This window comes from Primulina huaijiensis, chromosome 15 (assembly GCF_012295235.1).
Source record: "Primulina huaijiensis isolate GDHJ02 chromosome 15, ASM1229523v2, whole genome shotgun sequence".
In the NCBI taxonomy this organism is placed as follows: domain Eukaryota; kingdom Viridiplantae; phylum Streptophyta; class Magnoliopsida; order Lamiales; family Gesneriaceae; genus Primulina; species Primulina huaijiensis.
The window spans coordinates 1,790,026-1,803,341 of NC_133320.1; the positions used below are offsets into that span (position 1 = coordinate 1,790,026).

The 13,316-nt window shown below is 32.6% G+C and overlaps 2 protein-coding genes across 2 annotated transcripts; both read left to right on the forward strand.

Moving 5' to 3' along the window:
• Positions 1-1,595: 1,595 nt before the first annotated feature.
• Positions 1,596-3,606, forward strand: LOC140959122 (ethylene-responsive transcription factor ERF060-like). The gene has a single exon (XM_073416889.1). It carries the CDS (start codon positions 2,196-2,198, stop codon positions 3,318-3,320), a length of 1,125 nt encoding a protein of 374 aa, XP_073272990.1. The 5' UTR covers positions 1,596-2,195; the 3' UTR covers positions 3,321-3,606.
• A 6,177-nt stretch (positions 3,607-9,783) lies between these two features.
• Positions 9,784-11,605, forward strand: LOC140958409 (uncharacterized). Its single transcript, XM_073415845.1, has 2 exons — positions 9,784-10,136; positions 10,233-11,605. The coding sequence occupies exon 2, from the start codon at positions 10,270-10,272 to the stop codon at positions 11,455-11,457; it is 1,188 nt and encodes a 395-aa protein (XP_073271946.1). The 5' UTR covers positions 9,784-10,136; positions 10,233-10,269; the 3' UTR covers positions 11,458-11,605.
• Positions 11,606-13,316: the final 1,711 nt, after the last annotated feature.

Below are 13,316 nucleotides of genomic sequence, written 5' to 3' on the forward strand. Positions count from 1 at the left end.
GTAAACGCAATATCAAGCTAGAAAACTGCATTAGAAACCGGTTTGATATGACTAGTTTTGATATTTTGTGATTTCTCTAAGCTCGGCTATCCAAATGGAATAGTTCAGTATGCGTTACGAAGCTAAACAAATATCTACAAATCATCTTCTCAAGTAAAAGTCTGAATATGAGCTTAAAAACTGATAAATCGCATTGAAGTTTTTAGTTCTACACATGATGAAGAAAATAGTTTCAGCTTGTATGCAGTGTTGTATTTCAAGTAGCTCTCTCATGCGAACTCGAGCTGAGCTACATCCAGTCGGATCGGACCTATCATACATCTAGTCGGACCGGACAATACACCATACAGCCGGGCCGGACCAAACATCAACTGCCAAGTAACGCGAATATGACCATCTCAATGTCAGAAATTGTATATAATTTTTTGAAACTGTCATATTCTTGTATCTAACGTATATAACACTCTTGGAGTTATAAATCCAACACTTTAAATATCAAATAACAAAATTTGACGAGGATTAAAAACATTGGCATATTATAAAAAAAAAAAAAAGAAGCTTGAATATGAGCAAACACCAAAAAGTGAGGTGTGAGGAACAAGAAGAAAGATGAGCTTTTAAAGAAGAATCCTCCATACCAAATCAAGTTTGTTGAACACTCTTCCATGTTCAAGAATAGAAAAAAACATCATTTCAAGATAGCTCAATCACACAATGTATCACAGGTTCAAAGCTTTAAATCAACACGGAAGCTTTTGGCTCGAAGATGCTTTTTATTTTTATTTTACACGTGTGTTATTTTTATATACAACTCGAGTAAAGATTTTTTTTTAAAATCTAAACTACTTATACTACCCACGTCGATAATTTATCTTTCATAAATATTTATATAAAATAATATATTCTAAAACTTTTTACGTTTAATATTCTAATATAATTGACATAAAAAATATATAGATCGAAACTCATTGGAAGAAGTATTTTTTCAGCTAAAAACATCATATATATGATCACAATTAGACGTACAAAAACAGTACAGTATTCATACTAATATTGACCGAATATACATACCACAAGTCAAAGATATTGACTACCTAATGAGAACGCGCCATCTGTCTATCAATTGACAACTTCCAGTATTAGATTTTATCAATCTTTAGGTGTCAATACATTATTGGCCATACTTGAAAAAAGAAACGCGTTATTGGCCGTTATCAACAAGTAGCCCGTGCCGTAAGTTTGAATTTAGAGAATAACTTCTAATTATTTTATTTATAACTGATATATATATTATAATATAAATTTGTAATAAAAAGAGCGAGAAGAAAATTTATCTACATAATAAATTATATTTATATTAAATAAGATTGAAATGAAATTTATATAATTTAATATGAGACACTCTCATAAAATTACGTTATAATTAAATTCGTATTCAAAATGAATAAAATATTTTTAATATAAAAATATTTTATTTTGAATATTAAGATTAACCTCATACAATGAGTTTTTTTTTTTCCCGACATTTATATTATCGAATTAAATTATCTTAAAAAAAGGTAATCTATAGAGAACTTGGCCTCTATATATTGAGCAGAGACTGCACCATTTCCATGGAGTGAGAAATACAGTGAGAGGCCATCGGAAAAAAAAAAAATCAAGAGCGCTGCGTTAACATTTTCGTCTAAATTTTCTTCCCCTTCTATGAACACCCCGCTTCTTGGATCCCTTTCTGTCATCGTCTGTCTTTCGAAAATTTAAATCGATTTTCCTGGGTTTGGTTTTCTTCTATTGGAGGTTTAATTTTGGTCATTTTCATACCTGAAAAAGGAAAAACGTAACCCGATAACGTTGTATTTTTTGAAAGCCAGGTGATTCAGAACAGAGATCACTTGTTTGTGTAAATTTATTTTTTCTTGCTGATTTTTTGTTTTTCTTGGATCTGAACTGCCAATAGGGTTTGTTTTTATACCCGGGAAGGTGTAGTTTTGGATCTTGAAAAAGGTTCTAAGAAAAGGTTGCTTATTAGAAAACCGATTCGATCCTGTCCGTGTAGAAATTTTGAACTTTTGCAGATCTGATAATTACCTGTTCTTTGGTTTTGGTATAAGAATCAGGTTAATTTTCTCGACCTTTTAGATTTTATTAATTGTCCTTTGTGTGTGAATCTTCAATTTTTCTTGACATAAGAAACCATGGCTGCAGCTTTAGATGCATACAGTACTTGCAGTGGTCAAGGTTTCTCCACGGATCCCCTGAGAAAAGAGCTTATGCAAGCACTTGAACCTTTTATGAAAAGTGCTTCATCTTCTAAAAATATTTCTTCTGTTTCCCCTTTTGATTCAGTTTCTTCTTCTTGCTCTTCTCTCTTTCCTGGATCTTCCAATATGTACCCTGCTTTGGGCTCGATCTCTTCAAAAACCAATGAAAAATTATTTTCTCCTGTTTTTTATGGTGTTAGTCAACCAGGAGATGAGCCAACTGTTAGTTATAGTTCCATGGGGCTCAATCACCCTACCCCATCTCAGATCCTGCAAATCCAGGCGCAGTTTCAGCAGATCAACGCTCAATTTCAGATCCAGCAACATGAAATCCAAAGGGGTCTCAATCAGAACTCATTTTCAAGATTTCTTGCTCCGACACCTGTCCCTATGAAGCAGCGTGGAAATCTCCCGAAGCCCACAAAGCTCTACAGGGGAGTGAGGCAGAGGCATTGGGGGAAATGGGTGGCTGAGATTAGACTCCCGAAAAACAGGACCAGACTATGGCTTGGAACCTTCGACACCGCGGAAGAGGCGGCGTTGGCTTACGATAAGGCTGCGTATAAACTGAGAGGGGACTTTGCGAGACTCAATTTCCCCCATTTAAAGAATCAATTGTGCCAAGGATTCAGTGGTTTCAAACCCCTCCATTCCTCTGTTGATGCAAAACTTGAGGCCATTTGTCAGAACTTGACCATTTCTCAGAGTCAGGGGATTTCAGGAAAGCCCTCTACTGTAACTTATAAGAAGATTAAACCTTCGGCACAAAATGATGAATCAAAGCTCGATACTTTAACCAACGAGACATCAAATGAAACATCGAGTTATCCGGAAGCAATTGGTGCTGTCAAAGTTGAGACCTCGTTATCATCCGATTCCCCATCTGATGAAACATCGTCACCTTCGTCATCACCATCAGCCGGGTCGGTTTTGGGTTCCGGGTATCCTGAACCGGAAGATATCTTCTTCAATTTCACGGAGTTTTCCTTCGATGCATTCGATAATCCGATGTTGCAGAAGTTCCCTTCGGTGGAGATTGATTGGGCATCTTTGTATTAAGTTCTCGATTTAATTTTTCTAGCAAGTCCTAGGTCTCATATGAAGTCTTAGCTATCTATGGCTTCTGCATATGGACTTTTTGACATTTGCAGTGCCGAATAAGTAGTTTTAGGTGTATGTAATGTAAGGAAACTTCATCTTTGTCTGCTGGTAGTTTTTTTCCATGTACGACAGATGAAGCTCAGTCGTTTTACCTTAATTATTATTAGCAGTCTGTGAATGTACTTTGTAATTTCAATCTACTTGTATCAATTATTATGTTGTAAAATTTCAGTCTTTATTTTTATGCGTTCTTGTAAGACAATTATTTGTATTAAATACTACACATATATATATGTATAATTTAACTTTTTGATAACTTGGATGATGAGTATCAAATATGATCAAAGAGCGTGCGTAAACATTTGTTTTTCTTTTGGCAAGTTGGACGATTTTTTGGGTGATCGCATCATGTCATTAATTAAAAAGTCGATGTGTGCCAAAAAGTAAACCCAAAAAATTGTCTGATTATAATCGTATATTGCATATGCGAGAGCGACAAGACCGATCGATTTTCGAAGAGCCAGCCAGCCTTTGGTGGGGGCAGATCTCATATCATGATTATTTTTTTAAAATTCTAATATGAATATTTTTAAAAATCAAACTTGTAGTTTTCGCATGCCTTCGTTGTCTTCTCGAATTCTCTTTTCATTAACAAATATTAGTAAACACTAGCTATATTAGTAACCACGAAAACGAAGCACAATTTCTATCTTCTTGGTGATAGTTCCGTACAGCGCGTGCGATGCTGATTTCTCTTTATACACCAATTCACAATAATATAAGCTAAACATCGACCCGAGAAAGCACACTTGAAAAAAAAAATTACTCACACTCTGAAAAATATTTATGTTAAAATGTCTCATATGAGTTGAATAAAATATCTGAAAGTTGCATATATGAATTTGGACAATCCCCTTTTTTTAAGCTATTTTTTGGGGTTGAGTTAAGTTAAAGTTCCAATCTTGACAATTTATGCGCAAGAGAATATGTGATATCATATCATATCAGAACATATTAATCATGTATAATTTCTAATGTGATTAGAAATGTGTACATTATATTGGTTTCCCTAGATAGTAAACAAAACATATAGGTACATATATAATTTGAAAAGAAGATGTGATTGCTTAGTTTTCACTCATGCGCGCACCATCGAAAGCATCGCGTAAATTATCTTGTCAATACGACTAAAGCTGCATTATTTGATTGAAAATAGAGGCAAACATGATCCACGATTCAAGAATTTTATTTTATATATTTTATTTTCTCATATGGTTTTCATTGCATTGTAAACCGATTTATAGGCCACAAAATTAATCACAAACTAGTTTTGTGTGTATATCACATATGAAATACTAAAGAGCGAGTTTGTTGGTTGCTCAATGTTATTATTAGAATCATTATTTCTATAGAAATGAATGAATAAATAGGTCAAGAGAAACATCACGTCATTGTTACAAGCTTGTATCATATGAGACGGTTTCATGAATATATATTTGTAAGACGGATAGATTCTATTAATATTTACAATACAAATTAATATTTTTTACATTCGTTTCACGCAATTGACACATACCACCATGTCAGTTTTTTGTCCATTGTCATGATTCACAAACTATTTAAGTACACTAACACGCATTTTGTTTTAAATCGTGCCAAATTGCATTAACTATATATATATATATAAAAATTCTTGAAAAAGAAAAGAATCAAAGAATTTAGAGGCCACCATAGCACTTACACTGACTTTCAGGCATATAATCCTTTCGATTTCAAATGGTTCTCACTCTTTATTCTCAGCGCATGCGAAGACAAATTCACACTGCCAAAAGATGATTCTAAAAGTCCTCTTTTGAGCATTAAGAATCCTTCGAAGATGAGCAATGTAAGATTAACCTTTTACCTTCTTTTATGATCATACCCCATTGAAGAATATATAATAAAATAACTTTTTAAAATCTGATAACAGATCCCCTGAGGAAAAAATGTTCGATTTTATGATATAAAGGAGTGTGAATAGTTGTAAAATGTCGCTGCGTAAAGTTATTCCTCCACCAATTGATAATAAAGGCAAATGATCAACTTGACAAATTTCATCATCAGTGGGCTGTACTCGATCGGGTTTAAGCTTCTTTTGTAATCCAAGAACAATATATATTCAATTTTAATATAAATCTTCGAATTAACGCAACAATCTGTTAATCATGTTAGTTAGGTAAACCAATCTATACAACTTGATTTTGGATGGAATGATGGATTTTAAATAATGTCTCGAATTTTTCGTATCAATTTGTCTGAAAATTAAACGAAAGAATTGAAATTTCTTTTGTTGTCCAATTTTTTTTTCTCTTTAATTTCAAAGAAATTCTCCAACCTAGTTATTTGAAATCATGATCACCACAAATCCAATCTTTCCATCCAAAAATAACGTTACCTTTTAAATTATTCTAAATTACTCGTTCAAAAATCTCAGCAATGACTAATGTAAAAACGAAAACGATAAGAGGGGGGAAAAATGGGGCCTTTCTTAAATTAATTCCGAGTGGGCCAAAGGTTTTAAAATAGAACTATGTAAGTCTCGTGGGCAACAACAACATGGACCTATGATTTGGGCTCTCTCCGGAGCTCAATTCTTGTTGACCCACAACCGTTCCATTTAGAATAATACCAAATCAAGGATTTGATACAAAAAAAAAAAAAAAAAGTTTTTAAAAAATAGTGANAATAATAAAAAGACGTAAATTTCAAAGTAAAGGAATAACTTTACCGCTAGGCTAACTGACCAAGGCATTAGTAATTGAACTCCAAGAGCTGTCAACTTAGTATCCCTTGCTTCGCATCAATATTTAATTTAATTTAATTTAATATATGAACAAATAAATAATCTACTCCGAGAGCTATTAATTTTTCAACACACACATATATATGTATATAATTTTTTTGACTAAATTCATATTTAGAGGATGAAGAGGTTTTTTTTTTCTTTGGAAAAAAAAGACAATCAATGAATTAAAATAAAGTAATCGATTAAATCTTTCACTGTCGTGGCCAATCACTTCAGTTTGTAGAACTAGTTCATCTTTGTTACAAAGTTTTTTTTTTTTGTTGAAAATTCAGCAAAATTTATATTAAAATTGTCCCACGCTACTGTTTTTTGAACCATATATGCTAATAAAAAATATTAAAAGCCCATCACAAACCACACGATTCTATTAAATTTTTGGATTTTAAGTATGACCAAAAGTTTCCGCCGTGATATATATGTTTAAACAAAAGCATTTGAATGAAAAAGGTGTGGTTCTGTTTTCAAAAAAATAAAAATAAAAAATTCTGCTTTCTCACATTGTCTATCACAGGACCACAATTTTGGTTCTGAAGACAAAGAAAAAATAGTTTTGGAAATAAATAGGCACCATGGATATCGTTGATAATTCAAACCAACGACAGTCCGTGTGTGGACAAATGACAATAACATTCAAAGAACTCTTTTTCACCTTTTCTTTTTCTTTGTTCAAACCCGCCATTTTTGGAGTTTGCTAATAAACCAAGAATTGAGTTCATTATCTCCTCTATCACGAGAGGAAACTTCCCTCTTCGTCTATCTCTCTATTCGATATCAAAAATATTGTATCTTCTGTTGCATCATCAAGAGAAATTGATAAGCTAAAAAACCCACAGTTAATTTCGTCATTGTCTAATTAATTAACTACATTTTCCCCCAAATCAAAGCTTTATATATGAAGTGAAACTTTTATAATATTTAGCACTGAAAGTTGGTAGCTCTTCAGATTTTGAAGAGGAACCTGCAGTCTTGCTTATTGAGGTTACATTAGGTAAACCCTTGGTGGCAGCTATTCAGCTTTTTCTTTTTGGTTGATGTTGAATCCGCAACTACTATCCGTTGAGTAAACTCGCAAACTTAACACAGTAACCCGCAAACCATGTCAATAGAAAACCATACTAGGGAACCCCAATGCATAAACTCAATCGAAAAATTATTGATAAAAGTGAATCAAACTTGTGATCATTTGGTCATATGCTCACCCATTTTGCAGTCTCTTTCAACGATCTACAAGAGGATAACCGACGGAGTTTGAGCTAGCTGGAATTATACCCCTCGAAGTAATATTTCAAATATATATATATATATATATAGTCCAATGTACAAAGTTAACTAACAGTACTGTGCAGTTCCAAATCACATCGATCGATCGGAATAATTGAAAATATAATACATGCATGAGATCATCGGTCGATATAATATGTTTTTAAGATTAATTAAAATTAATATATTATAAGAAAATATATATTGTAATTCGAAGTTTATTTGAAAAATCTTCATTATTTGCTATCTATTATGTTTGTCGAGACAGTGCGCACATTATATAATATTACACCTTTGGAGTAGTTTAGGATGAGCAAGCGACGTGGATATGTCTTGCTATGTTTAGCTAACTTCTTTTATTTCCATTAAATGTATAGGTATGGGTTAGAGATTTTTATTTGGATTAACAAAGTTCTGTGACAACACTATATTTTTTTAAATACTTTTGCCGCAAAAAAAAAAAAGGTAGTTTGTTGGTCTTAGTAATTTTTTTAAAAAATACACTTCACTGTAATATAAATAATATGGCTAATTTTATATTTTCAATACAACTTTTCTTTAATTTTTTTATACTTTGAAAATGATGACTAGAGTTTCTACATGTTAAGTCGTTTTGTGATTTTTTGGTCCTGCATGTTAAATTTCAGTTTTAGTTTTTTAATTTTTTTGTTTATAATTTTAGTATTTTTTCGACATAACAATAACACTAATATGTGAAGTTGCACATCAAGACTCTCAATCATAAAAGACTAATTGCTAAAATAAAAAAACGACAAACAATGAAGGCCAAAATTTAACAATATAAAATTAGAATATTCCAAGGACTGAAATTAGAATTATATATTCCAAAGACTGAAATGAGAATTATAGAAAGACACGTAAGTGTGTGAAAGAGTTGATCCACTTGTCACCTACCCTATACGTGACCTGCTGGCTTGGTACTCGAATATAATTGATATATGTATATGCTTCATTTCTACGTACATATTCTCCTTGATCGTAAGTATTGAATGTATTTAATTTACGATGAGGAATATTAAGTATAATAATGAAGCAAGATTTATAACTGGTAAGCGGAACATAACTACATACAATCTATTTAATTAGTTTCCTTAATTTATTGTGCATTTGAAAATTAATAAAAAAAAAAAAAAAAAGGAAATTTATATGAGCGAGTTTAGTTGTTATGGTTGCAGCAAACTCAAGCGTGTTGTTGAACTGATCCATCCATACTCCAAAAGTGTCATTTCGATCATTAAATATGTATGGCAATTGTCCAAACATAGACAAATAAATAAAGGGAATTTTATTATTATAGGTAGGAAAATGTATGATTTTCTTCCTAAAATCGGTGGATCGCTTGCAGTTTCTGTACTGTGCCTAGATTTTTAATAATATAAAATAAATGATAATATAATTTATTATTTCCTTTTCCAAGATTTATTCGTAAATCGAGCAACATTTTTTAAGCCAAAAATAAATTTGGGGTATAAAACATGAAGCTAGCTAGGGTGCAAATTGGCGATCGAAGTCCTTTTCAAAAATGAAATACATTCTGTAAAATCTTTAAACACATAGTCGGTGGTGAAAAGGAATTTCATGATTCAATTGTGAAATTAGCTAAAACGTAATAAATAAGTAAATAAATAGCATGGTGTAATTAATTATGTGTGAAAGTGATCAATTTATGGTTTCAAATCACCGAAACCCTATTAACTGATTTTTTATTTTTTATTTTTTTAAGAAACTTAACTTGATAATTCGAATGCACTGATGTTTGATTTATTCGAATAATGTTGGTTCAAAATTAAAATTTATTTATCGTTAGAAATCTAAGAATATCTATCGTTACGATTCGGTGCATATATATTAGATAAAACTCGTACGTATTAAAAATAATAAACTTCAAATTATTGAACAAAAAGCTCGCCCAAACTTCACGAACTCAACTTAAACACGTACGCTGTTGGAGCTTCTATCTACTATTCTCTTGGTAAGCTAGATTAATTGATGGCCTAATTTAATTAGGAACATTGAATATTCTCTTGCTAAGTAAGACAGATGGCCTAATTTAATTGGTGATAGATTTAAAGTATGGACCAAACATAAATTAAGTTCAATAATATGTTCATTAATTATAATACATCATGAGGTACAAAAATTTTTACATGATTTATAGGAAAATTTACACGAACAAAATTTAGATATATATTCCACTCCCGTAAAAATGAGAATTCACACAGTAGTTAATATCTGTCTGCATGTGAACTTTTTTTTACTTTCCTACCTTTTCACACACTAAATCTTCTTATCCCAAAAGGAAACCAAACACACATTATTGGGTTGATATCAATACAAAAGGTACAAAGCTAGCTCTCTCTCTAAACGCACTCTTTCATGGCTGCCCCACACTCTCGAGCTCTTTATTATGCAAAAGCATCTTTCATTCTCGATGAAAACCCTTGATTTCTACACACCCGATTAAAGGGCAGCTTAGCTTATCTTGCAAGAAACAGATCAGATCCTCGTGTGCCAATATCAATCCCATCATTTTTCTTTTGAGTTACGTTGTTTTCAAGCAAAAACCTTTTGATCAAGAGAAAGGGCCGGGGAGGGAAGAAGGAGACAAATCGTCATCTTTTTTGCAGATCAGAGCTTTTAGTTCATGGGTATTTTCTGATAACTCCGTTTTTGGTCGCACCTTCTTAATTTTCTTCTCTCTTACGTTAGTTATTGGTTTATTTTTTTGAATAATTTCTCCACAGAATTCACTTTCTTGATCTAGAATAAGAAAATTGTCCGATGGATTCTGGCCATAGTGACTCATCCAGCTGTGGTGAGGATCAGGAGTATGATTCACGCGCCGCCGCCGCCGCCTACTCCTTCACTTCTTTCGTGAATCACTCAGTACCGCCCCAGCCGCCACAATTTGATCCATTTTCCAACTTTTTACAACTCCAAAATTCATCTCAGTTAAATCCTAATGTTTTCTGGCCAAGGAACGCTGATCTTAGTTCCGATCCCTGCCCTAATAATAACATCATCAACTTCCCCTTCACGGTTACTCCCCAACCAACCACGGTGGTTGCTTCCGGCAACAATCTCACCGATGCACTGCCAGCATCCGCCGCAGAAAACGGGACTCAAAACAGGAACCCGCCGGCGCGTAACACCAAGAAAAGATCTAGAGCTTCAAGACGCGCGCCTACTACTGTTCTTACCACGGACGCATCAAATTTCAGGGCTATGGTGCAGGAATTCACCGGTATCCCTGCGCCGCCTTTCACCTCATCTTCAGCATTCCAAAGAAGCAGATTTGATCTTTACGGTGGATCCTCAAGCATGAGACTAAAACCCCAGGACGCCGCTCAGCCACCGTATCTCCACCGACCATTTGCACCAGAAGTTCAACGGCCGCCTCCGCCGCTACCATTTCTTACCTCTACTGCTTCCATTTCATCTTCAAGTACTACCAACAGTGTAGCTTCGATTTCAACTCCTCCGATGAACTACCATTCACTTTCAACTCAAAATTCAAATCTTTTCAACTTGATTTCAAACCCCAATCTCACTTCATTCCTTCCAACAGATCACAAGTTCCCATTTTCAAGTTCTATTCTCCCGTCAAAAGTTCAGGGTCTCCATTCAAATGTCAAAACGGTAGGGTTTGATGAATTTTCTTTACGCCCTGGTAACGTTTCTGCAGTCATTGGTAACCTCCCAAACCTCATTCCCTCCGATCAAATCCAACCCAGAAACGATCATAATAATGACAACAATAACGCAGATGAAGTCGATCATGCGGTTCGAGCTGAAACAAGCACTTTGAATGGGATCCACAATTTTTCAAGGAATCCAAGAAATGACAAGATGAATTATTTACAGAATTCCTCGACGGATTTTCATGGCGAGAAGGGGCAGGAAAACATTGGCACGAGGAATTCAGAAGGTATGGTGGAATCATGGATTTGTTCTTCCGAGTTGAAATGATTGTAGCGTAGAAAGTATGCAGTGGTAATTATGAGTTTTATGATTTTAAAGATTGAAAAAGCTTTTACTTGTGTGATCACTATGATTAATTCTTAGCAAATGAACGTCGGTAAATCAAGTTAAATTTCACTATTTTTCATGCTCTTAATTCCGTGAAAATAATTGTTTCTTTTTGGAATATATATATATATATATATATATATATATATAATCATTGAGCATTTCACATCATATATATCTTTCATGATGAACTTTTATAATGCTTTTTTATTTCTTCTTTTAAATAATTGTGAAATATACATCCCTAGGTAATTTTGTTCGGCTCATGTTAATAATACTCTGTGTGTGTGTGTATATATATATATATTATATGTTTTAGAAGAAAAAGAAGTAGATAAATGTGAATTCGATCAGTGACTTTTATTATTGAACATGAACATATAGCTAGATAGATGAATTGCGAGTGGCGTCGTTTGAGTTTCACTTCGCCTCCAATTTTATTTTGTGACAATGATTGATCGAAATATTTTTCGTTAAAGTTTATCGTAAATTTAATTTCCATTTATAATTTCAATTTTTTTCTCACGATGCTTCATGCATTTTACTCTATTATTTCGCACGTTGCATTTTTTTTATATATCACAATTATAAGTTATTTATCTAAACAAATACAAAAGAAATTAAAAAGCGAAAGTCTATCATGTGAAATTAGTGAACATTATTCGTTGGAGTTCCCACGTGTTACGATTTGTACTAAGGTATGTTCCATTCTCAATTAGGTTGCACTAAAATTCAAAATTATATTAATGTACAAAGTAGTAAGTACATCTTTAGATTTTGATGATCCATAAAATTTAATGCGTTCCGAAGGTAACAACTCCATTTCTGGACCTAACGATTAAATTTTTTGAACAAGGGGACTTAAATTCTATATAGATAAATAAATATCAGTAAAAGTTAATGAATTTTGAATAATCGAGACTTATATATTCAGACAGTCATAAATTGATTTTTTTCCAGCTCAAGGGATTTAGGAATTATTTTTTTCAATAGTCATCAAACATTGATATTTGAAAAATAAAATCTGACCTTTAATTTTATAATATGTTTTGGAATCTTTATGACGTATTTTTGTTTATTTGAGTAGCAACCGCACAATCAGCTCTCACCTGATAACAACTTGCTCCTGCATAAACCTTTGCTTTGGTTTTGGAGTAGGTCTTTTATGAGATGGTCTCATGAATTTTTATCCGTGAGACGGGTCAACTCTACCGATATCCACAATAAAAAGTAATACTCTTAGCATAAAAAGTAATACTTTTTCATGGATTACCCAAATAAGAGATTCGTCTCACAAAATATGACCGGTGAGACCGTCTCACACAAGTTTTTGTCTTGGCTCTATCCCAAAAATATAACTTTATAGACAAATATTTTAAAAAAAACTTTAATTTTTGTTATTTGTGATTGCTTCTTTGCAATTTGGTTTTCAATTTAGTCGAATTTCAGTATTAATCATAAATCTTTTATTTTTTTGCATTTTTAATCATTTCTCATAGTAAATGCTCATATTGGCACCACATCAGCAATATATCAATGCTACATGAGAGTCACATCGAAAAATTACAAAAATTGCATTAAAAACAAAGATATCTGAGTAAAACTGAAAGTTGATAACATAAAATACTGAAATTGCAAATAGACAAATGTATAAGACCAAAAATACAAATTTCTCACATTTTTTTTTATGTCTGCCTATTTATTTTATCAATTTTACTAGATAATTTAATTTCATAAATGTAATAATTTATACATCATTTTATTATTCATATCATTTTCGTAACTCTCCTCCAAATTAA